This window comes from Leucopleurus acutus (assembly GCF_964270905.1).
Source record: "Leucopleurus acutus genome assembly, chromosome: 1".
Lineage (NCBI taxonomy): Eukaryota > Metazoa > Chordata > Mammalia > Artiodactyla > Delphinidae > Leucopleurus > Leucopleurus acutus.
Window position 1 is genome coordinate 36,122,851 of NC_139142.1, and position 24,264 is coordinate 36,147,114.

At 45.0% G+C, this 24,264-nt stretch overlaps 1 protein-coding gene across 5 annotated transcripts; it reads left to right on the plus strand.

Moving 5' to 3' along the window:
* The first annotated feature begins 918 nt into the window (after positions 1 to 918).
* MAX (MYC associated factor X) lies at positions 919 to 23,348 on the plus strand. Of its 5 annotated transcripts, XR_014326319.1 has the most exons (6): positions 919 to 1,209; positions 1,942 to 1,968; positions 9,277 to 9,384; positions 21,642 to 21,765; positions 22,246 to 22,330; positions 23,015 to 23,061. XR_014326319.1 is itself a non-coding variant. In XM_082842519.1 (5 exons), the coding sequence occupies exons 1-5, from the start codon at positions 1,174 to 1,176 to the stop codon at positions 23,200 to 23,202; spliced, it is 483 nt and encodes a 160-aa protein (XP_082698645.1). In that variant the 5' UTR covers positions 919 to 1,173; the 3' UTR covers positions 23,203 to 23,348. The 5 variants fall into 5 exon arrangements, 4 of the variants coding, with proteins under 4 accessions (XP_082698645.1, XP_082698647.1, XP_082698646.1 ...); XM_082842519.1 differs by lacking the exon at positions 22,246 to 22,330 and having other exon boundaries at positions 23,015 to 23,348; XM_082842521.1 differs by lacking the exons at positions 22,246 to 22,330; positions 23,015 to 23,061 and adding an exon at positions 22,028 to 22,174.
* Positions 23,349 to 24,264: the final 916 nt, after the last annotated feature.

Genomic DNA, 24,264 nt, shown 5'->3' on the forward strand with positions numbered 1-24,264 from the left:
TAGTGAAATGGATACGATCACACCTCGTGCCACAGTACTTAAATAAGATTTTAACTGGATAGGGAGCTGCACCAGTTTTCCATTTTGATACTTTTCACAATTCTTAATTATGGTGCTCTGAACTGGGGCACTCCTCAAACTGCTTAGGCTACAACAAATTCAGAAGGAGCTTTTATTTCCACGTAAACGATTGTTGAGGGGCGGTTGTCTGTGAATGGACGACCCTCACGTGAGTAACAAGATGGTCACTCCCGGATGAATGGAAGACACGATTCTCGTGGCTGGAGTGATCCCTCAGCGAGGCCGGTCATCTTGCCTATCCTGTAATACCATTTAACACCTACTATTGACACCTCGCCATAGCCAGATCCCAGAGGTCCGCGTGGGCATCCGGAGCCGCGCCTCCAAGTTCGCCGCAGCAGCATCCCCCCAGCAGGGGCGTTACGCCCCAGGGCGCAAGGCAGAGCGACTCACACATCTAGAAGACAGAGTAAAACCAGTCGCACCAAGGAGAGGCAGCGTTATTTAGGCAGGCGGCTACTCCTCCAGAGCTTCCACCCTGTCCCCTGGGCCCGGCGCCCGGCGCTCAGCCTGTGCCCGGCTCCAAGAGCCCCAGCTCCCTCCACGTGTCCTGTCTTCCCAGCAGCCACCTCTGCTGCCTCGAGAGGAAAATCTCCTGACAACTCGCGGTCTGCGGACTACGACTCCCAGCAGGCACCGCGCCGCTTCTCTCTCCGCCCCCCTCCACGGGGCACGCAGGCGCTCTGGGCTCCGTCAACAAGCCGGGCTGGCGACGACTGTTTACAGTTCCTTATGGGATTTGTAGTTTTTCTGGAGCTAGCTGGGCTGTCAGTCAAAGGGACAAGAACTACAAGTCTCGGCGGCCCCAGCGTGACCAGCCTGGTCACGTGGGAGGGGGCCGACCGGGCGTGCGTGCCGCCGTTGATCCGGTGCTGCAGTGAGGAGGTGGTTCTCGCCCGTGTTGTGTGTGTGTGTGCGTGTGTGTGTGCGTGCGTGTGTGTGTGTGTGAGTGTGTGTGAGTGAGTGAGAGAGCGAGTGAGTGAGTGTGTGTGTGGGGGGACTCGGCTTGTTGTTGTCGGTGACTTCCCCCTCCCCTCCACCCCTCCCCCTTCCCCGCCGCCGCTGCAGTGGCCGCTCCCTGGGCCGTAGGAAATGAGCGATAACGATGACATCGAGGTGGAGAGCGACGTGAGTCCTGGGGCTTCTTCCTTCCCTTGCGGGTTGTCAGGCGGGGACAGCGGCCGGGGTTCTCAGCAGGGCGACGGCGGTAGGGGGCCGGGCAGCCGCCGCCTCCTTCCCCTTCCTCACCCTGGGCCGGGACCGCCTCCGTCGCGCTCCCGGCTCGCTCTCCTCCGGGCTCTTGGCCGAAGCGGCCTTCTAGGACTGGAGGTGGGGAGGAGACACGCGGCCTCTGGGACCCCCACCTCCCCCGGTGGAGGAAGGTGCTGCGGCCTCCCGTTCCCACCCTATCCAGTTCAGGATCCGGGGGACAGGGACGGGGTGCGCCCGGGATCCCATTGTCCGGATCCTGGGGAAGGGCACCGCGCTTAGGACCTGCTCCCTCGGCCCGCGACCCCCCTCCTCCCGTGACCCGCGGCGGATCCTGGCTGGTGAAGGAGGGCGGAGAGGGCTTGGGAGTGCCCAGACGCCCTGAGCTGGGTGCGAGGAGAGGAGACAGTGCTCTGGACCCCCTCTCTCTGTCCCGGGTCGGATGCCGGAAGGAGGGGCGGCGCTCGGGACCCCCCTGCCCCGCTACCGGATCCCGCTAGGGGGGATGGGGGCGTGGGATGGGGAGGGGGGGGGTAGGGCTGACTCCCCACCCGCCGCTTCCTCTGCCGCCGGCATTTTCTTTCTTATTATTGAATGTGAAGTGTAAAAATAACTTCTATATTTTCTATTTTTTTTTCTCTCTTATTCCAGGAAGAGCAACCGAGGTTTCAATCAGCGGTACGTCTCCTACTCTCCGTTTCATTTTCATTTCCGTTCAATTCTAGTCCTTTTTGGGGTCAGAGAGAAAAAGAGATCGTTCTGTTACTTTTAATATTGTAGTAAACTCTTCTGTTATCGCTAAGGTGAGGTGGGGCCTTGTTCTGGGGTTCTAGGTGGGGGCGGCGGGCTTGCGAACCTCATAATTCTAGGTTCTCAGGTGGTGAGGTTCAGTGACTGTAGGTGAGTGAGAATTTGTATGCAATGAAATGAATCCTTCTGTAGGTTTCCGCTGGGGGCTCTAGCTGTCACTATAGAAGTGGGAAATGAGAAACACATCATGCTGAAGTAAATTGTAGTATTATTTCAGGGAAAAGTGGCCAGCTTTACTTAGGAACAAGTAGGTTCTAAACCATATCTGCATAGTTGTGTGAAGTTGAAGGCACATGCAGTAATCACCTTTAACCAAAAGTCACGTGACTGCTGTAGACCTATGGAATCTAGCACAACCTGGTATTATTCTAATGCAGAAATTGGAAATGTAGAGGGGCCAAAGGTTGAATGTGAACGTGTCACATTCAGCTGCTTATTGTGGTCTGACTATTTGAGTTGAAGGAGCAGTATAAAGACAAAAGGAACTGTTGAAGAAAAGTGGCACTGTAGAGAGAGTTTTGCTAAGAGGTGATGGTTGAGACCATACCGTGTTGTCAATAATTTCTCAGAGTTTGGATATTAATGTTCTCAGTGGATGGTTCTGTGGATTAAGATAGACACAAATCTCATGTCCTTGGAGTCTGAGATAGTACTATGGGTGTTCCATGAAGAGATTAGAGGGAGAAAAAGGAATAGAGACAAAATAAATCAGAATCAGAGGAGAAGAGAAATGAGTAAACCATAGCATCTAACATTTGACAGATGGGAGCAGTAGGAAGTGTAGAGAATGAGGGTCCAAAATTTAGATGTCTCTAGGGGGCCCAGGCAGTGAGATAGTCAGGAATAGAGAGCAGAGGTGAGGACTGGGGTACTAGAGAGCACATGCCTCTTCTGAAAAGGCAGCCACTAAAGTCCAGTGGGTTGCTGTTATGTGGGAATGAGGGCTTAGTGTTGTCTTATCTTCCTATTTTAAAAGAAAGATTACAAATCCAGACTTTGATGTTATTTTTCTGATTTTTAAAATAATGTATGAGACAATCAAGTTGATTAGGGGCTTGTTACAATTTGCCAGATGCCACTTTGAGACCTCTGGTCTAATAATTTCATTATCACAGGATAAAAGCAAGCCCTCTTAATTGTACCTGCTTTTCATTAGAGCACAGATTCTAAGGTTGTCGAAGGAATTAGGCATTTAGAAAAACTTTACTTATGGAAAGCTGATATTTCCATAAAATCCAAGAATGCAGTTGTTCCAGGGGTTTTAAAATTATCCCTGGGTACTAGTCACTAAAAAAGAATTTGTTTTGTTTTATTTTTCCTTGAAGTATTTCCTTGAAGACAATACTTTGAATATTTGAAGTATTGTCAGATACTTAATATTTATACATACGTTTGAAAATTAAATTCCTTTTTTTCAGTTACTATTATCCTTAATAATGTAAACATGGAATTTCATGTTTGGAACACAGTCTATTTAAAACGTTTTTTTCCTCCAAGTCTCTGGTTGTAAAATCTGCCCTAGGGCTTGATCAGGATTGGAGGGTAGGGATTGTTTAGGCTTCCTTTGAAGAATCATTATTTAAATTGGAATTATATTGGCTTTCCAGTGAGATAAGGATTTTCTTTGTGAAATTTTGGCTTCCAGTTCTTGAGCGCTTTCTGCTTTTCAGAATGCTCGTCCACATGGCTGTTGATGTAAATCGTTTTATTAAATTATGAAAATGTCCCCACTCTCCTAGAGTGCTCATCTCATTGTCTGGTATGGAGGCTTTCAGTTCGCTGTTAAGGTACTTAGGATTTTTCCCTTTGATTTTGGAGGGTGGGCACAGGGAGTGGTTCTGACCCTTTGTTTTTAATTTGACACATCTACTTGCTGAGACATTTAAATATTATCTGTTACAAGATAATCATAATGGCATAGAGAGAAGAAGCAATAGACAAATTTCATAGCATATCAAGCAATTATTGTGAACACGTAGGGTAAAAAAGATTTTTTTTTCTGTGTGACTATGTTTATTTCCTGACATTTAGTATAGATAAATACATATATTTTTTAATTTGGGGGAAACTGTTCTTAAGCTTTGCCTTCGTTCAGAAAAGGGTGTGGACTGTGAACAACCAAATATTTAGAACTGCAAAAGAACTTTTAAAAAGTTATTTTGAAACGGTCCTGTGGGTCCTAATATAAAAAAAGGTATTCATTCATGTTTTATAATGTCACTACAATAGCTACAGCCTTACTACATAAGAAATGTAGGATACTCAGCAATAACAGAGTTAGGAAGTGAGGCTAACAGTAACAGAAAGTGAAACTGATTTGACGTATTTTTTTCTGTTGCCTCAGTGTGAACAGAAAACAACTTCTCCGGTGACCAGTAAGCTTTGTTAAAGGAAGTAATCCCAAACAATAATTTATATTATTAAATTCAATATGTCTCAGAATCCCACTGATATTATTTTATTTTTATTATTTTTTTGGAGGGAAAAAGTTGCATTTCAAAGACAGTTTTCTGGGGCAGGTATATTTCATGCAAGGTGATCTTTGTTTTATTTCTGCTTGAGATTTTTTTTTTTTTTTTTTTTTTAAAGAATGAACGTATACAAGAAACGTAGGGTTAGTGTGTTAGTCGGAAGCCTAAGACCTTTTTCAGCTTATCCTTCATGACAGCTGCAGGTGTTTCAGTTACAGTATATCTTTGGGGGGGTTAGAAACAGATTTGTACAATTCTGTTTCTGGACCTTTCTGGTATGAAATATTTCTAACTTCTCAGAGCTCTTTGTTTCTTTAGAAATTGCAATGTATTCAGAAGGGAATGAGCTTGGTCATCTTTGAGATCGGAATTTACTCAGGAAACTACTGTCTTTTACCCGGAATTAGTTGCATGGCAGAAGTGCTACATGATACATTACATGTACTTTGTGTCTGCTTAGAGTGTTGACAGTGATGTGGATGCCAGGTTTGGTTCCTAAAAAGACCTGTTGAAGGGTGTTCTTATATTTAAAAGTCTTTTTTCAAGATTCCAGTAATGGTAAAATAGTTGAGCAAGGAAAATGGGTATAGTATGATGGCATATTTGGATGATAGCGTTCCCAAGTTTTTTTAGGCACCAAGTGATTTTTTTGAATAGCCTGGAAAACACATGTGTGTATTGGATTTTAAAAATGTATACCAGGCAGTCGGCTTCAAACAGGAGAGGTGTTGGGAAGTTGCAATTTGTATCTCCTATTCAGTTTTTATTTATCCTATTTGCTTCCCATCAGAAGTAGTAAATAGATCTTTTCTGATGAGAATTTTGAGCCTGTGTATTTCCAGTGTTAGTGTTTAATAAGAGTAGCTTATTAAGTAATCGTAAGCAACACTATCTTCTTTCTAAAATGTAGCCTTTAAATTTCTTAAAGGCAGTAAATGTTTACTGGGCAACTCTAATTCCATATATGGTGGGAATTTTCTATATTGGAATTGAGAAGATTCCCCTTACAGATGGGGTTAGGTGTCACGTGACCTGCAAGAGAGGGCATTGCTCTGGAGAACCTTGGTCATACTTGAATAATGGATCATTCATTTCCCCTTGTGATTTGCCTACCTAGAACTTGCAGGAAATAATGCTGCTGACTGATGTAATGCCTTTAAGGAAGATGTATTCTCTATGCAGTAAGTTGGAAGGAAATAATTTAAAGAGATTTCTTCAGTTTTGAACAGCCCTCCTTAGCTTGAATGACCTACTGCCAGTTTAGCAACTTCTTGGCTAAGAAAATAACATTTGCCTTCAACATTTAACAACACTTAAGATAACATGTGCTTGTTAGTGTCAGAGATGGACAAATTGTAGGTGAAGATTTTTATTCTGGCTGCCAGTATGGAAAGTTTGGTGGAAATAATACTGAGAGGCTGAATAAAAACCTTGGCAGAGATGTCAAAGCTGGAATCGATTTGGTGTCGGAGTTCCTGTTGAGCATCTGTGGGCCACTCTTAAGATCACACGGCTCTTTAGTATTTCTGTTAGCCTAGGATGCCCTGAAGGAAGGGTTGTCTGCTGGAAACTGCAAATCCAGCGTACTTAAAGAGTGACAGCATCCAGCCACTGCTCCTGTAGGATGTATAGGGGAGGTATTTGTGGGCCTGCTGTTCAGCCCAAGAATGTTTCTGTTGTCTCCTAGAATTTGTTTGGTATCACCCGTTTTCATTATCAAACATCTTTCTCAGTATAGCTGAGAGAAAGCTGACTCATCTGAGTTGAGCTTTATTTGTTCAAGACACAGCAATTGTTTGGCCCTTCCCCACCTGTTGTTTTTTTTTTTTTAAACTAGTTTTGAGTTTGTGGGAGGATCTCAGGTGCCTTACACTGGGAGTCTTCAAATCTTGTCCCTTTCAAAAAGGGTTGCCAGCAAGCAAAGATAGTTAACAAAGCAGTGATAAGCCTGGCAACTGGCCCTCCATTTGGATGAGTTGCGGGGGAAGAGAATTCATCCGGCTGGACGTTTGGAAATGTTTCCCAAACAGAATTCTCAGTCTTGTGTAAAGGTTTTTCATACGTGTAAAGGTCTTTCAAGCCACTAGAGGTATTATTTAGTTCAGAGTTGCCTGGAATTAGGCATGTTAGTTCTGCATGTTTTTAACTTGCTCTTTCAAATGAGGCTGGAGAAGAAGAAAAATGCGTCATTGCCATTGTCTCTGAGAGCTTCAAAATGGACTCTGGTTAAGTGTAGCAGCTTGGGGATGGACATGGCAGCAGGGAATGGTCTAAGATTCCACTCTTCTGCTGGTTAAATTGGGCCTGGAACCACCACAGAAATTCCATCCACTGCTTTGAGAACAACAGTCCCCAGCCCAGGCTTTCTACCAGGCAGTGGACTGCTGCCTTTCCTTGTTGAGCCAACTTCTCAAACTTGGCTGGCTTCCCAGATGAGAAGCCAAGATTTCTGCTGATGGTCCACAGCCAAGTTCACTTACAATCCTCTAACCGAAGACTTGTCCATTTGAGTCCTTTCAGGGCTCCGTGAATGGGAAGGGGGTAGTGCATTGTGGGGATGATTTTGGTGTTAGATTATACTTAGCTCCACCCTTCTAGTGCAGGCGTGAGTGAAACCAAGTCCAACTTGATTCTAGCCATTTGAGATTTGCAGGGCTCTCCCAGAAAGAAAACAGACAATTAGAATTTTATTTGTATCAACAAGAGGGATTGTGGGTAACTGGTGTCACTGCTTCTGTGCACAGCTCTTAAGCTGGGAGGAGGGCCAGGAATCAGGGTGATTTAGTAGACAGGAGTATCTTGGGCTGCTGCTGGATACCAAAGCTGGGCGATTATTTTGCATGTAAATAAACCATCCTAGGGAGTGTGTAGCAAACACAGGAGAGACAGATAGGTGCCAAATGCCATCTCTCAGCCCTCTAAGTCTTTAGTCTAAGACCCAGCCAACTTACCTATGTATCAACAGATGACTAGAGGGAATGGTAAGTTAGAAAAGGACTAGATACTTAAATATGTTTAATTTTTTCAGGCTCTTCATACTGCTGATAGAAGGAACCTGCACTTTTCCTGCTCTAATGCTGTATGATACCTTCCTCTAGCCTCAGGTTATCTGATCATTCCCTCAGTTTCCCTGTAAATTCCACATATCCCTGGAGTTCGGCAGACACACATTTTTACAGAGAATCCAGGCGTAAGATTAGGAGAGCTTTAGAAGTGTTCCAGGCATCTGCCCTGAAAATGAGTGCTATGCCATGGAGAATCATGGCTGTGATGGGAACCATGTTTCCAGTTCAGCAGAGCTATAGGTGAGGTGTTGTGCTCGAGAGACCAGGAAGTGACTAAAATTACCACAGCTGCTCACAGCCTCTTCCTCTGTAATGACTCAGACTTTTAGGATTAGATACTAGAATTTCAAGTCCTTTCATTCCTATAACTCTTGTCTCTATAGACTTTTGTCCGAACATCTTGTCTAGTATAAAGATTCATTTGAGGCATTCTTGTGCTAAGCCAAGTTATTTACTCCTGTTGCTTCATTTTTAAAATTCCTGGTGCTGTGTCTGGGTAGATTAAAGCTACCTGAACTTCCTCTGTACAGACTTCCTCTTTAGGTTAGCCCAGTGCAACCTTGTGTATTGGGGGTAAATTCTCAGAGTATAGTATTTCCCATAATTCCCGGAGTGCAGATGTGAAGTTCTTGCTTTAGGTTAAGTGAGCGTTTGTGCTTCATTGGAGGGACCACCCCTTTAATGGGGACCTGCCGAAACTCTCTTGCAGTGTTCTCCAGCACTGTCACTTCCACCTGAAGCCAGTGTATTTTGCCACTGATTACTTGGCATCTCTGTCCCTCTCCAGCTGATTGTTCTTTGTGATTCTAAGCAGGACAGGATAAGGAGTTTGGTCTGTGGGTATTTAGATACCGCCAGTGATGCGCCACAGGTGCCTGAGGAGGTGTATTGAGAATATGTGAGTGTCAGAGGTTTACTGTCTGAGAACCGCCTTTCTGGCAGCCTGTGTGAGGGAAGCCCTTGGCTGAATATCACCTTAGATGCACTTTAAAAAGTAGGAGCTCAGAATGCAGTTGGCGTCTATATCAGCTCTGTCATAATGATCGCAGATTCATGCATCTGGGTTTTCTAGAGGTTTTAGTTTCTATTGTATGATTTGGCAAGAAGGTCTTAAAACTAGTACCTCTTAGTGAGCTGGAGACCAGAGCGGACTCATGGTGATGGTTTCACATGGAAAGAAACAGTGCACCAGTGACCTAACTCCTTTTCTGGGTACCCACCGTGGGGAATCTCTTACAGTGGGGGTGATCACATCTTATGAAGGGGCCCAATGCAGCTTTTCCCTGGTCACCTCCCAGCCATGGACTGGCGGCTGTTGTGTCACATAAGTAAGTTGTGGGAGAAAACTGATGCTGCAGGAGAGCCACACTTTGTCCCCATGAATAACTTTTATTTTACTTATGCATGAACTGGATGCATCGAGCTACTTTGGATGTTCCTGTCGAAAGCCTTGCTCACCCCTTTCTCCCCCTTTAGCAGAGCCTAATTCTGGAGACTCCTAACTGCCCACCTCGACAAATCCTTCCCAGTCCAGTCAGCTGGGACAGCGCTGACAGCATATACTTCCAGGCTGTACCCACTCACCTGTACCAAGCAGAAGGACTGACATCACTAATGTGCTCTTTCTCCCATTCTTCCAGGCTGACAAACGGGCTCATCATAATGCACTGGAACGAAAACGTAGGGACCACATCAAAGACAGCTTTCACAGTTTGCGGGACTCGGTCCCATCACTCCAAGGAGAGAAGGTGAGTTTATTGAGAAAGCTGATTAGCTTAGCCGCCACTAACTTGGAACTCACTGTGGGGCTTAGCAGGGCATTCACCTTTCTGGAAAGAAATGGAGTCAGCGATATTTGGGTGACATGGTTTCCTTAATCTTTGATTCTTCAGAGAGTCATCACACACCTTACCTACTGTAGTTCATCCTTAGCAAACGATGTCAGATGTAATGGAGCTGCTTGTTAAGACATCAGTAGGAGCTCTCTTTTAAAATTAGTATTATGTATAATAAATTACTCATTCAAGAAATTATAACTATACAGTGTAATATAGAGAGTAGCATATAGCCGTTTGGGATAATGCTAAGGATTCCAGAGGTCAGTGATTCTCTGGACCTCCATGAGGATTCTTTTTATATGGTTCGAAGTGAGTACTTATTTTAAATGAAACTTCCCAGGAATGTATGTGAACCAATCTGGACACCAGTGATCTCCCAGTCCAACAGTTATTATTTCAAAGGCATATAAAGAGCATTCTTAATGTGGGACTTGAGTAAAGAGACGTGTTCATACAAAATGGAAGAAAAAATAACTACTCTTCTTCCACCATCCCCCTACCCCACTGGTGGCCTTCCAGAAACTGTTTTCCCTGGAGAGGTAGGCACCAGCTGTTTCTACATTTGCAAAACAAAGTCCGAGGCTTTGAGTAAAAAGTCTGTGGGTTAGGGTCACTCCTTGGAATTTGGAGAAAATATGTGTTTGCACAGTTCATTCCATCCTTGACACACAATATAACTGGCTGCTCTCTGCAGCTATTCAGTGTATAAGTGGGAAACTTGGAAGAAGACCTGTGTGTTTTTGGTTTTTGGTTCAATAATGCAGTGTTAAAGAAGCAACCGAAAAAAAAAGCAACTGTTTTAAGAAAAATTGTTGCTTTCAGGTGGGCTTTGAATGGCTTTCCAGATTTAGCTCTGTGGTAGGAGTCCTGGTTTTGTTTGGTTATCCGGAATTAAACTTGGGACCATTATGGTTTCATTTTATTTATACTGCCAGTCTGGTAAGCCACTTGCTTTATATGTTATCTAAGGTGTGGCTGTGTGGCTATAAAGGATGGGGTAGGTCTGACCTTTATGCAAAACATAAAATAGGCCATGTAAATACCTAGCATTGCAAAACCAGAATTTGCCCTAGGTTAGGCCTACTTAGTGTGCACTTGGCTTAATGGCCTTGGACCAACGTGCTTACCTGGAATAACAACATTCCTGGGTACAACACTGTTAAGCACCACGGGAAATCTTTATGATGGGGGGAGAGGCTCACGCTTTTAGTCAGAGTACACATGTACAAAGGATTATCTCTTGTGTTTGTCTGAACTATTGACAGTAGGTGCTTATTCATATGCCATGGTATCAATTAAAATGGCTTTGGTGAAGTAAATGGACAAGAGCTACCTTTTTCTAAGTCTCACATCTAATCAGGAATGGCGCCGGGGCAGCGTATCCCAAGAAATGGCCTGTGGATCACCCCCATCAGAATCACTACTGAATCTGTCTTTCTGGAGGCAGGCCTAGAGATCTGTATTTATAACCTGCAGTCAGGTGATTCTTAGGCTTTCTTAAGTTCAAGAACACTTTGGGAGAGGTCAGTCTTAAGAGCTCAACTATACCTTTTTCTTTATCCAGTCTATTTTACATTGTCATAACATTCTTCCTTAAGTCCTTAAAATTACCCTAAATCCTGTTGTCTCCTTTCAAGGAAGATGACAGTTTGAATTCGGTAACCTTACAAACCAAACAGTTGTCATTCTTTGTGGCCTATTCGTTTGTTCACTTACTCCATTCAGCAGATACTTACTGGGGGTCTGCTACATACCAGTCGTTGTCCTAGATATTAGGAATACGGCAGTGAACAAAGTAGACAAAAGCAGAAGCTCTTAGTGTGGTGAGGAAAAGATAGAAAATGAACTAATAATTAAATATATATATAGTATATATATATATTTAGTATGTCAGATATATATATATAGTATGTATGTGTATATATATAGTATAGTGTATATTATAGTATGTCAGATAAGTGCTGTGGAGAAAAACAGGGAAGGAAGGGTTGCAGTTTTCATTAGGGCAGACAAAAAAACACACTGGCAAGGCAACATCTGAGCAAAGACTTGAAGGAAGTGAAGGAAAGAACCATGCATCTATCTGGTGATTAGCATTCCAGGCCAGGGAAGCCGAGTGGAATAGTCCAGGGGCAGGAACCTGGGAGCATTCCTGGGCCTTTCAAGGAGACAGAGGCCAGAGTGGCTGGAGCAGAGTGAGTGAAGGGACCATAGCAGGAGATGAGGTCAGAGAAGTAGCACGACTAGGGGAAAGGAGTGGTCGAGGGGCCAGGTTTCTTCTAGCTGATCAAAGCCCCAGTGGAAGTTAACCAGGTGCCTTTCTGATTTCAGAATGCTTTTGTGTGTTGCAGTGCAAATGTTCATGTTGAGCATGAATAAAGGAAGTAAGTGGCTGTTAGCTCTGGTTGAACCCCAACCCCTTCCCACTAAGTTCCACAATCTTCATTATTCTCCTTCCCTGCCAACACTGTTTCACAGATGCTGCAGTGAGTCTAACAGAATACTTTGGTCTCTCAGACTTCCTAGTTCTCCCTAAATGTTGCAGTTTTTTTTAAAGTGGTATTTGAACCAAAGGGAATTGAGTAATTCTTGATTTGGATTGCAGTAATTAAGGTTCTGACATTATGTAAATAATCATGAAGTGATCATTTTGCCCTGTGAGTTTTGGGGGTGCTTAGATCAGTTTCTTGAAGCGAAGGCCCCCAGTCTCCTCTGACTTGTTCACCATTATGCTCCAGGTGGCTTCTCACTTAGTATTTGGATTATCTGTCCTATGTGTTCTAATAAGCCTTTTGTTTTTTAAAGAGAAACTAATACTGATTGAATTGGATCCTAACCAAGAATGGGGTGTACTTGTACTAAAACAACAACAACAAAAAAAACCCCTTTAGACGTGAGACTCAAACTCTATTTGTCCTTTGTTCCCTATATTTCTACTATAAAATGGTCACCTTTTGCTTAAGTAAAAAATTCAGTATTAACTAATATCTGTATTGCAATGTAAAATGAAATCTGCACACCAGTTCTCTGAGGTGAGTACTACACTATTATAATTGGACAATTACTACTGCTAGGGCTCCTGCCATCCTTCATGTATCAGAGATGAGGAAACAGGCTCAAGATCAGTCTATAGCTGGACAGGGACTAGAACTCAGGACTGCTGGTTGCCAAGTTCAATCTTTCTACCACACCGTAGGGGTAAACAATTTAAGGATATTTTAAAGAAATCTTGCTTCAATTCTTATATCTTGTCTTTATATTGGGAGCTTCCCCTGGATAGAGTCAGTAATCTTGGCAGTATGTCTTACTAGGGTTGCTACTAAAATATTGTCCCCTGAAGTAGCATATGTAGACAACACCAAAGTGCAGAGTTAAGGGTCACTGAAAGTTTATAAATTTGTCTGAGTCCACGTAGCTGTTCTGAGAAATAGATCATTATAGTTGGCAGTCCAGCTGGGTTTTGCCGTAGGTCACATTGTTCACAAGTAGACTCTTGAACTCTTGTTGCCTGAGCCTTTTGTTTACCATAGTTTTTCAGCTAGACATGGAGCCCACAGGAAAGATGGAATGGCGTTAGAACCATCAGCCAGTCAACCAGAGTAAGGGAGCAAGGGCAGGAACGACTGCGGTCCCACTTTTCAAAGGAAGACGTTAGTGTTCTTGAACAGAATTATTCCTTGTTTTGAGGGTCCTTGGTTGGGTGCTAGGGAGTGTTGCCCAGTGGCTTGCTGGCACTGAGCTCACGCTGTTATGTGGGGGGCAAACGTGGTGACGAGCCCATCAGTCTGCCTTTGCGTGGGGCTGTAATTCTGTGCCCACCCCCGGTGAGTTAGCCCCAGCACCTGCACCAGAGTGACTGTATCCAATCACAGTGTCTCCTTAGCATGGCTGACTTTAGTGAAAGAAAGTTCTGTTTCAGTGGTGCCATATGTAGCTGAACAGTGGTGTATAGGAATTTTTCATCTTCTAGGTCTCTTCCTAAATGCCTATTTATCATACGTAATTGCTCTCTCAGGCAGTTGTGCTCTGAATTTCTCCTTTCTGGATAGAGCTATGTTATGTTAAAAAGAGATTATAACCTAAGATGAAAATAAAGAAGAAAAGTGTTTCTTCTAGTCAGCAAGTAAGAGTTCTTATAGTCAGTGAGTCAGTCCCTTTGTTTTAGGTGAGGCTATGAAGGCACTGCCTCTGCCGGCTGCTGTCACAGACTCCGGCTCGTGGTAGGTTCCCAGAAAGGAGCTGAGGAGTGAGAGTGCCAGAGGCAACGGTGGGCTTGCTCAGCTCTTTGACGAAAACCGCCACAGCCCACATGGTTGTGCGCACGTTTTTATATGTGAGCACCGCAGAGATTTAAGAGGTTTAATGCATGCTGTCTACTCTTGAGGATCTTGCTCTCTTGTTGGGGGAGAGGATTATACCTAACAATTAACAATAATAAGATAACCTGCTGAGCATCAAGTAAGAGGTTAAAACACTGAGCTAATTTGTTTCATCTTCATTAAAGCCCAGTGTCCTTAACAGGTAGATGTTGAAACCAAATAGCCCCTTATACCAGGGAACATAGTAGTTCTTACTGCTGAAGGTCAGTCTCCCTGTTAAACTCACTCAGCACTGTGACCCGGGCTTATCCCAGGTGTAACTGTATACATATTTGTGTGGTTACTTGATGACTGTCTACCCGTCTTCCATACTACACTGTAGTAAGTACTGAAGGCAGGGAGAATATCTTTGGTCATATTTCTTCCCTTGGTGCCTGGCACACAGTAGGGAGCAGAGCGAGTGTTTATTGACTGAAGGAAGGAAGCCCTCTCTCCACCTGGCCTTGTTACACTGGGAGGAGCTCACTCTAGTGGACACCCTTTAAGGCAGGCAGTTCATTCAGCAGCAGTGTTTCTGCATCATATCTGGGCTGCTAAAGGGGTTGTCTTCTAAATGAAATGTAAACTACAGCCCTACCCATTTCACCTTATTACTCAACAAGGTTATTACCTGGCCAGACTCCAACTTGGGCAGTTCTTTTATTCTTAAATTTTCTACATCTTAAGTTGTTGTCCATAGTTGTCCAGGTCTCCCTTAAGCTCCAGGCTCAGCAACTGTAAACGTACTGATTCATTGAATTCTTTGTTTAACTGTATTTTTGCACTGCCAAAGCCTCCAAGGGCTTTTCAGTGCCCATCAAGGTAAGGACTGGCATTCCATGTTCTCTGAATAAGGTACCCAACTTGTCCTCCTGCTTTTTCTGCTCCTTCCCTTATTGTGAAGCAGTGTACACCCTCCTCTGTTTCCCCAGGAATGTCATCTTCAGGTTTATCTTAGTTCTTTCCTTCCACCAAGGTCTCAACTCCAGCTTCACCACCCAGATGACATTGGGGTTTCACAATGAAGAGACCCACTTACAAGGGCTCCCCAGCTCCCCATGTTTCCTGCCTTCCTGTGTTTCTCCCCAATGAGGCCTCCCCTGCCAGTCAGTCTCCACCTGCCCATTTTCAAGGGCTGTATCAAATGCCTCAGCACCCTGGGAACACTGGATTATCACTCTCCCTGACACCCCACCGGCCCTTTATGGGGCCTCTCCTGTGTCTTCCTTTTTTCTGTGACAGTTCTTATCACCTAACTGAAGGGTGCACTCCTTGAGGGCAGAAGCTTTGTCCATCCTTCTGGAAGTCTCTGCACTACAGAGTAGGGGAGGGCTCACTCCCATAGAGAAGACTAGAGAGTCGGGAAACTCACCGCTTTTCCATCTGGAGATTTGAAAGAAGAGGAATTGGTTACTGGGCCTTCCCTCCAGCATTTCTCTTTTCTTTCCCCTCTAACAAAATTGCAGAAACTTTGGAAAAATGGGAAGAAGAAAAACAGTACTTCCATTCCTCTAACACAACTACAACCTTTCCTTTATTCTAAGATTCTAAGACAGGTGCTGTCCAGTGGAATTTTAATGTGAGCCACAAATAGCAGGTAAAATTAATTTTAATAATATAGTTTATTTAACCTAATATACAGAAGTAAGTATGACTTCCATATATAATCAGTATAGTAAAAATTACTAGTGGGATATTTTATATTATTTTCTTGCGCTGTTTTGATAATCCAGTGTGTGTTTTATACTTACAGCACATCTCAATTCAGACTAGTTACATTTCTTTTTTTTAATTAATTTTTATTGGAGTATAGTTGCTTCACAATGTTGTGTTAGCTTCTACCACACAGCAAAACAAATCAGCCTTACACATACATATATCCCCTCCCTTTTGGATTTCCTGCCCATTTAGGATACCACAGTGCGTTACAGACTAGTCACATTTCAGTACTTATTAGCCACCTGTGGCTGGTGGCTATTGTGCTGGACAGTGCGGTTCTCCCCATCCCACACCCTATTTTAACATGACTGAAATTGGGTGCCATCTTAAAGTGGATGTTAAACAAAGCTCGCCCCTTTTTTTTCCCTCCCCCGGCAAAGGCTGCTCTTAAGTCCATGTGTTTATTGATGGAGTCTAGGAGACAAGAGAATAATGGTGTTATCAATCTGTGTATCCCCTCTGGTCTCTTCATACGCATGCTTTACATGGGTAAAGGCTATAGCTTGATGCTTTCACATAATGTGCCCTTTCCCCAAGTGATAGAGTGTTCATATTTAGCCATTAGGCATGTTTCTTTTAACCATTCAGGTTGCCTCCAGTCTTTTAACTTTATAAATAATGTAGTGATGAACATCTTGGTGCATGTGGCTGTTTCTATAAAACAGATTCCCAGAAGTTGGATTGCTGGGTCTAGTGGTAAGAACATCTGATTTTTTGCTGTATGTTGCCAAAATGCTTTCCAGGAGGATTGTTTTCATGTCTTCTTTCTTTTCTTTCTTTTTCAAGCAAATTCTAAAGATTAGTCTTTTGGTATTGTTTTGAGAGTACCAATTTTACCACCACTGGAATTTTTTTTTTTGGAGGGGGTGACTAATTTAATAGGCAAAAGGTAGTAATTAATTTTGTATTTTGTTTATCGCCTGTGAGATTAAATCCTTTTCCGCATGTTTATTTACTAGTTGTATTTCTTCTTTGAGGAAACCCTGTGCTCCCGTCCCTTGTGGTCAGAGTTTGATGGGGAAATGTCACACCTTCATTTCAGACTACCAAGGGCTCAAGATAAAAGAATACAAAGTTTGAAACATGATTTGTGTTGACCCTTAAACAAATGTCTGGCTCCCAGCTTTAAGCCCTTAATGGGGCATGATAGCTTTGCCTTCCCCTAGTAATCAAGAAAATGGTCCTTTGGGCTTGGAAGGGCCAGGAAGAAGCCTTTGAGGGGCCACATGGCTGTGCTGGCTCTGAGCCCACAGCCTTCCAGCCTCCCTTTTTGGCATTGATGGTGGTTCCATTTTGGAATGAACTAGTTTAATACAGACCCGAATTTATTGTGCTTTGATATTTGTTTCCAGAACATGGCTTATTCAACTGAAAATGTACACCAGCTTTGCCCTAGGCCTCCCTTTACCTTACTATGCATAGAATTTTGTGCAGGTTTCAGAAAATAATGGTTTTATTTTCTTTAAAATAACAAAACATGTCAACTGGTGAGTCAGGCAGTAGTTCTTTTTTCATTCCCCAGGATGTGGCGTTTTGGTTCTTGGCAGAACCAGGGCAGCCTGGTAGGATCTGATTTTGACAGGAGGAAAAAATGATAAATACAGCAAAGATGACTGTTTCTCAGGTCAGCATTAGGACCCTAGGGAAGAGCAACAGTGTTCCTAATGTTAACAAGCTAGTACGACTCTTCTCTTCCTCACCTCTCCCCACCTGCTTTCTAAACAACTTGGATTTTTGTCTAAACAAAGATTTACAGCTCCGGAAATGTGTGGAACTCTTGCCCTATATGAAAAATTTTGAGAACCACTACCTTAAATGGGATTTAATGACCTTGGATGTCATCCTAAATATCAGTGTTAACTACTTCAAGAATCATTTGGGACCTTTAGGTGCTAATTAGAATCAAACTCTTGGGTTTGGGGCCTCTCGTGAAATAGGTAGTTGATTCTTGCTGCAGCACACCAGGTGAGTACACTCTGTTCCCAAACAGAGTTCTGTTCAAGTGGGTGCCTCTGGAGGCTGGGTGGCCCTTTCCTCCATCTCCTTGCTGCTCTGGGCAGGGATGCAAACAGGCCAGCAACTGCGTACGAGCAGGAGAGGTGGCACAGGAACCGCTGGGTCCCTCTGCCACGCTGGGTCTTCTCCGCTGTCCATTTCGGGTTCCCCTTCTTAGGTAATGAAGCCAGAGCAGTGCGGGGGGCCAGCGTTTCCCCTGGCCCAGGCCCAGGTTCAGACAGTTCTTTCAAGCTAACTTGCATCTTCTGGCTTTTCTTCTGTATTTGTTTCTTCTCTGCTAGGGATCACTTTGAGTTTCACCTGCCTTTAAAAGAAAAACAGTCTTCCTTCAATGCTGCTGTTATTACATGCTACTTTTTTTCCATTTCTTATTTTTTCAGCCTCATTCTAAAAACCAGTCTTCATCTTTGCTTCAGCTTCAACTCACTTCTGCACCCATTACCTGTGTGAAGATGATTTACCTAAAATCACTCCTTCAAGGAAATCACCCTCACCAGGCTCTTCATTGATATCCTTACAGACAAATTGGGTGACTCTTTCATTGTCCTTTTCTTCCTGCTCAGACTCTCCAAATTCCATTGATCTTCTTCATTAGTTCCACAGCCTCCCCTGTGGTCCCAAAATAGGGTGTTCTGGAGGCCTGGGTTCAAATCTTGACTCACTGTTACCCACTGGTTATGTAATATCAGGCAAGTTACAGCTCTGTGCCTCAGTTTCCTCCTTTATAAAATAGGGGAAATAACACATCAGAATATTGTATGAGGGTGCCTGGCATTTAGTAAGTACTCAGCTGCTGCCATTATCATCATCATTTGTATCGCTTTGTGCAGCCGTGGCTCTGGAACGCGATTGGGCAAGGGGTCCAATGTCCTTTTGCGTGGCTCCCAGAGGGAAAGAGAAGCCTGACTGCCGCTGTGCGTTAAACTACTACCCAGAAGGCCCAATGCCTTTTCAGTGCCCTTGGCCATGGGCCATCCTGTGTCCAAACCATTAAAGAGATATGTTTCTGCTTAGAAAGGCAGAATGAGAATTGGTACCTTCTAATTGTAAAAACTAGCAGGAAATAAATTATTCGGGTCCTTACTGGGTACCCAAAGGCAACAGTCAATCTGTGGACATGTTGACCTACCAAGTGTTATCTGCTCAGGGACACTCACACGAAGATTGCTGACTTAGCCAACTGGGCACGGTTTAGAAAACAGAAACCAAAAGCCCAGGGCCACTCCATAGTCCAGGCTGTAAAGCCCAGGGTTCTTGCTGGCTTCATGTCTGCTGTTCACAGTATAAACTCATAAAGGCAAGGGCCTGCCCACACCTTAACCCTGTGGCAGGTCACATGATCTTGCATGGTTTGTAAAACTGGAAGAGGGGATTTCAGTTGAGTCTAGCATTTTCTACCTTCAACCTTTTGCTTTTTCTTCGCTGGACTAGATGCACATGTAAATTTGGGGGAATTCTGTATTTCGTACTTTAAATTTTTTCTTGTGGGACTTCTTGTTGAGTACCCTGGAGGGGGCAAAATAAAGTTAGTTGAACCATGCTTTTGGACTTAGTAAGTGAGGGTCAGGGATACCCCAAGTGGCCTAGGTGCTTCTACTTAGGCAAGGGGCTGTGTGGAGGAAGGGCGGTGCTTATTAGCATTCTGGAGGCCTCGTGCTGGGTTTATTACAGTCTAGCCTTCTGTGGAGACCTCTTGATCCCAAGACACTGTTTTCTGAGCATCTGTGAATTTTATCTTCATCCAAAAACTGCCTTGAGGTGGAAAAACTTCCATCTCTCATGGCATCTTTCTCTTTGGTTTGTTGTGCTGTGCTTACTTCTCCCTTTTCACTTCGTGGTTTCATGTATAAATATGTGAAGAAGAAACTGGGAGCGCTCAGGCTGCTACTCAGTGCGGTCATTTGTTAAAAATTATCTCTGAACATTTGCAAGCGCCACCAGGGAAGTCTGCAAGTGCTCTCTTGTTCAGAGATTTTGCTTTTTTCCCTTGTGCCAGATGCAAATGAGGAGTTAAATAAGGGTTAATGTTGCTTTCTGGGAACAACAGTTGAAAAAATAGACAAATATAAAGAGAGACTGGGATGTAAATATGCATAACAATTAGATCAGTGATGGAGTGCATAGAATTTGGAAGGCTGGGTGGGGTCTGAGAGAATTTCTTGTCAGATAAGGAGTAGCCACGGAGAGAAGTACTGTGTCTGCAGTCACAGAGCCCATTACAGACAGGACCTAGGAGGCACCCGTCTCCTGGATTCCTAAGCTCTTCTCCCCACTCTGCCACCTATCCTACAATACTTGTTTTTAATCCCATCTCTAGCATCCAGAGAGGCAAGGTATTTTAATTAGTCCCTTGTAAATATGTGCCCACCTTTTTTTTTTTTTTTCATTTTATCACCTAGTAATTAACCCTAATAAGTCCCCTTTGGCAGAAATGGGAAACAGCTTCTGAAGCGACCTTGTAGCCAGAGTTGCAAGCCCCCGTTGGTAGGTGCTCTCATTCTTTTCTACATAAGCTGACTTACTCAACTAAAGAAATAGGCCTGGTCCTGTCCCCACCCTCATGCCCTTGCTTGTGCTATTCTCCCTGCCCAGAGCAACCCTTTCCCACAGATTCCACCTCAGTCTAACCCAGGGTTCACTGGTTCAGATAGGAGCCTGTGTGTGCAGAGCCGAGGCTAATGCTTGGCACTCAGAAGGTGATCACCCCAGCCAGAAGCCATCTTTCCCATGGCCTTTCTAATCTGTACTACTCAAGTTACACTTGTTGGTACTGCCCTGTGATTTGTCTGTATATAAATACATTTATCTCCTCAACTAGATAGTAAGTTAGCTTCTGGGCAAAAGAAACCACGACTAATACATTTTGTTTCCCCACAGTGTCTGCTCCGTGCCTTGTATGTAATTCGCACCAGATAAAAACGGTTGAATATGAACAATTTCCCTTTGAGGAAGTTGCCTTAAGGATGCTATAAGAGGAAAGCCTGGAAACTCTAGTACTTGTGAGAACTGGTGAATAAACCCAGGCCTTCCAAACCTCTCTGATACCCAGCCCTGCTGAAGTCTATGAGTTGAGATTGTCAGAATATACTACAGGTGGATTTAGTTTTGCTCGCCTGAGTGCGGCTGTTTTCTTTGCCACTTAAGAAGCTTTACTGCAGTTCAGGTGCCTGAGGTGCCTCACCACCATACTTCGGCTACTAGACTACCCTGCCTTGAGCTTCAGTTCTCTTGGCTTTGTACCATTCCACCAGGGGCCGAGTAACCTGACATCCATTTTATTAGCTCATTAACTTGTTCCTCTGACAGGGCAGTGCGTAGGCTACCCACAGCCATGGTAAAGGTATGGTTGCTTCCTGAAATGGCCCAATCTCATGCCCTTCCTGTGTTGACATCAAGCTCTGACAGCTTTCACAAAATTCTCTTTAGCCAGTTACGCTGAAATCATGACAAAGCAGCATGGCTCAGTTGGAACTAGTTAACAACGGTCTGAAAGCTTGTCTGAAATCTAGGACCTTGATGAACAACATTGTACCCATTCGCATCCTGACAGCGTTGTACCCATTCCCATCCTGAGCCACCTCCAGCTGAGATCTTGATCTTGTCTTTCTGGACCAGCTGCCTGTAGCCAGGCCCTAGCAGAGAGTGAATGGCCTAAGGTCTCAGTTAAGTAGCATTTTAATGTTTTCAGAATAGCCTGGCTGAAGACATGAAAGCAACCTAAAGAACCAAAGCGGGTGGACAGGGTACAAGTTCAGGAGTGAGTTGGACCTGCGTTTGAATCCAGGCTCTGCACTCTTTTATTTTGAATAAACCAGTAAACTTCTCTGAGCCTTGGGTTCCTGGTGGAGCTCCCTCTCTCAGAGAGAGCCAGCGAGGTAAGCTATGTAAAGCCGCTGGTGCCTTGACTGGTGTAAACAAGATTCCTGATAGCACTTGCGCCGTTTCCTCAGCCTTGTGCCCCCTCACCCTCCTGCTTCCATTCCCTCATGCCGTCTTTGCTGAAGGGCATGGTTTCTTCACTGCGTGGACTAGGTCTTTATTTTGTCCCCTTTGCTTTTTCTCATATTGCAACAGGCATCCCGGGCCCAAATCCTAGACAAAGCCACAGAGTATATCCAGTATATGCGAAGGAAAAACCACACACACCAGCAAGATATTGATGACCTCAAGCGGCAGAATGCTCTTCTGGAGCAGCAAGGTGAGCAGCAGAGCTTGTGGGGCATCTGGCCCTGCTGTGCTCCAGCCAGGTCAGGGCTTCGCACCCAGGCCTGCTGAGTCAGAACCAGTTACGGAGCGTATGCTCCTAAGCAGCTGTGGCCCTGCTTCTTGGGCCTGAGTAGTTGAGTGTAGAGCCATCCTGAGGAAGGACCTGAGCCCTCGGTGAGGGAACAGTGGAGTATAGGGGTTAGACACTGGAGACTCTTTTCTGACCTGCTCTCTCTCCCCTTCTTGGGGCTCAGGTGCTCTGCTTGTCGTAGGGGTCACACCTGGCATCAGGTGTCTCAAAAGAGCTGTGAGGTCCTTGAATTGGAGTGTGCTGTGTAAGCGCCACAGAGACTCCGGGTGTTCAGGGACAGTGAGCGCTCCCCGTTGTCAACGGTAGTCCAATCAGGGCAGCCTATGGGCCAGGCCCATGCTGTTCTCCAATGCTCACATCCGCCTTTTCCTACAACCACAGGGGAAAGCGAGAGCTGATCAAGTTCTTTGTTCCTGGGGAATTCACTTCTCTTCCTCCCTCATGGAAGATGCAAGTAAAAGGAAATGCAAGTAACCACCTGGGTTAGAACACCTCAAATAAACTAAACTAAAATAAATGGGCTGACCTTCCAGGCTCAAGATGAGCTGAAACGAGGGCTGGGCAGCGGGAGGCGGCAGCGGGTTGGTCACCGGGCCGAGCAGCCTGCATGTAGGGGCCGTGTGTCGGAAAGCCCAGGTATTCTGTGTGTATTGGTGACTTGCTTCCAAGTGTCCAGCTTGTCTTTCCAAGTGGATCTTGTACATGAGAGCTAAGCCAAAACTTTTCTTTGGCTGATACATCTTCTGTCATCCTTTCCTGTTGATGTGTGGCCTTCACACCCTTGTGGAGCCTGGCATTGCCAGGCCAGCTTCGCTGTTACTGCACCACTGGGTCCCACAGGGAGCTCGTGCTCCTGTCTCTGTACTGGGCTTCCACAGCAGGACAGTGACATCACAAGCCTTCTCTTTAGGGTTGGGTGGCATTGCAGAGTGGCTGGCCACATCCACTGAGCGCTCAGCTCTGGCTGGGAAAGGCAGAGGGAAATGAAGTATGCAGGTGGAACAGCCACCAGAAGGGAGTTACTTATGAGCCACCCTGAGCCTCGGGGGCCAGCAAGCCCTTCGGAAGAACAGGCTGGACCCTGACCTGAGACTCGGTTACTCCCCCAGTCTCCAGAAGGCTATAACCCGCTCGCTTGGTTGCCTTTCAGTCCGTGCACTGGAGAAGGCGAGGTCGAGTGCCCAACTGCAGACCAACTACCCCTCCTCAGACAACAGCCTCTACACCAACGCCAAGGGCAGCACCATCTCTGCCTTCGATGGGGGCTCAGACTCCAGCTCGGAGTCGGAGCCCGAAGAGCCCCAAAGCAGGAAGAAGCTCCGGATGGAGGCCAGCTAAGCTCCACGGGGCAGGCCAGCAATAAAAACTGTCTGTCTCCTCCATCGTCTTATCCTCTTTTCAGTTCATCTTTAAAACCCTCAGAACCATTTAAGAGACTCTTTTTTTTCTCCTCCTTTTTTTTTTTTTTTAATTTTATTTTTACGTAGAAGCTCTTGGACAACAGCTCTCGTTCTCCTTCCCCATTTCCACTATTTTTTTTTTTAACGTTTCCCTTCAGGGATTCCCTGTCCCCACCAGGAATATTCAAACCAAAACACCCCAACTTGGCAGCTTTTTCTGTGGAGGACAGACGGCCGGCCAGACCTCTGAGCACATGGTGTCCTGACCACCCACCAGCTCCTCCAGCCCTGCCGGGCGCATGTGCCCCGGGGACTCCTGCCCCTCCCAGGCCTCTCCTCCCGGGCCACCCTCACCTCTGTTTGATAGACTTTGTGAATCTGTGGACTGCTCTACTTTAAGAAGATGACCAGTTTGGAGTAATCAGAATTATTCCCCCTTCTTTTTAAGGATTTTTTTTTTTTTTTCCCCTAAAAGGCTATTTATCGCTCCTGTTGAAAGACCAGAGATCCTTGAAGAAGTTTGTGGTATAAAAGGAAGTGGGGACAGATTTGCAGCGCAGAGTCTTTGGCCTGTTTCACTCCTGCTTCTCTCAGCCAGCCTTAGGGAGGGCCGCGTGACACTCGTGTGGTTTGTTGGGGGACAGCAGCAGTGAGGCGGTAGCCACCAGGGGGTGGGAGGGGGTGGGACGAGGAGGGAGGGTAGGGTGGGGTAGAGGTTTTGTATTGAGGGCCAGTGATGATGTTTTGATATTTATTTCCTGCTACTGAAATTTGAATCTGAGTGAATTGTCCCTATTTCTGATGATGTCAGTATTGCAAAACGACAGATTCATAAAGTAATGATCAAATCTTCCTTTCTTTCCGTGTGTATTTCTAAGAAATAGAGCCAACTGATTTTCTATGTAAATACCAAGAGCGGTTCACCTCATACTAAACCCACACCCCAGTGCAGACCCCTCCCCACCCTCGTCCCTCTCCCCTTCCAGCTGTCCTGGAACCT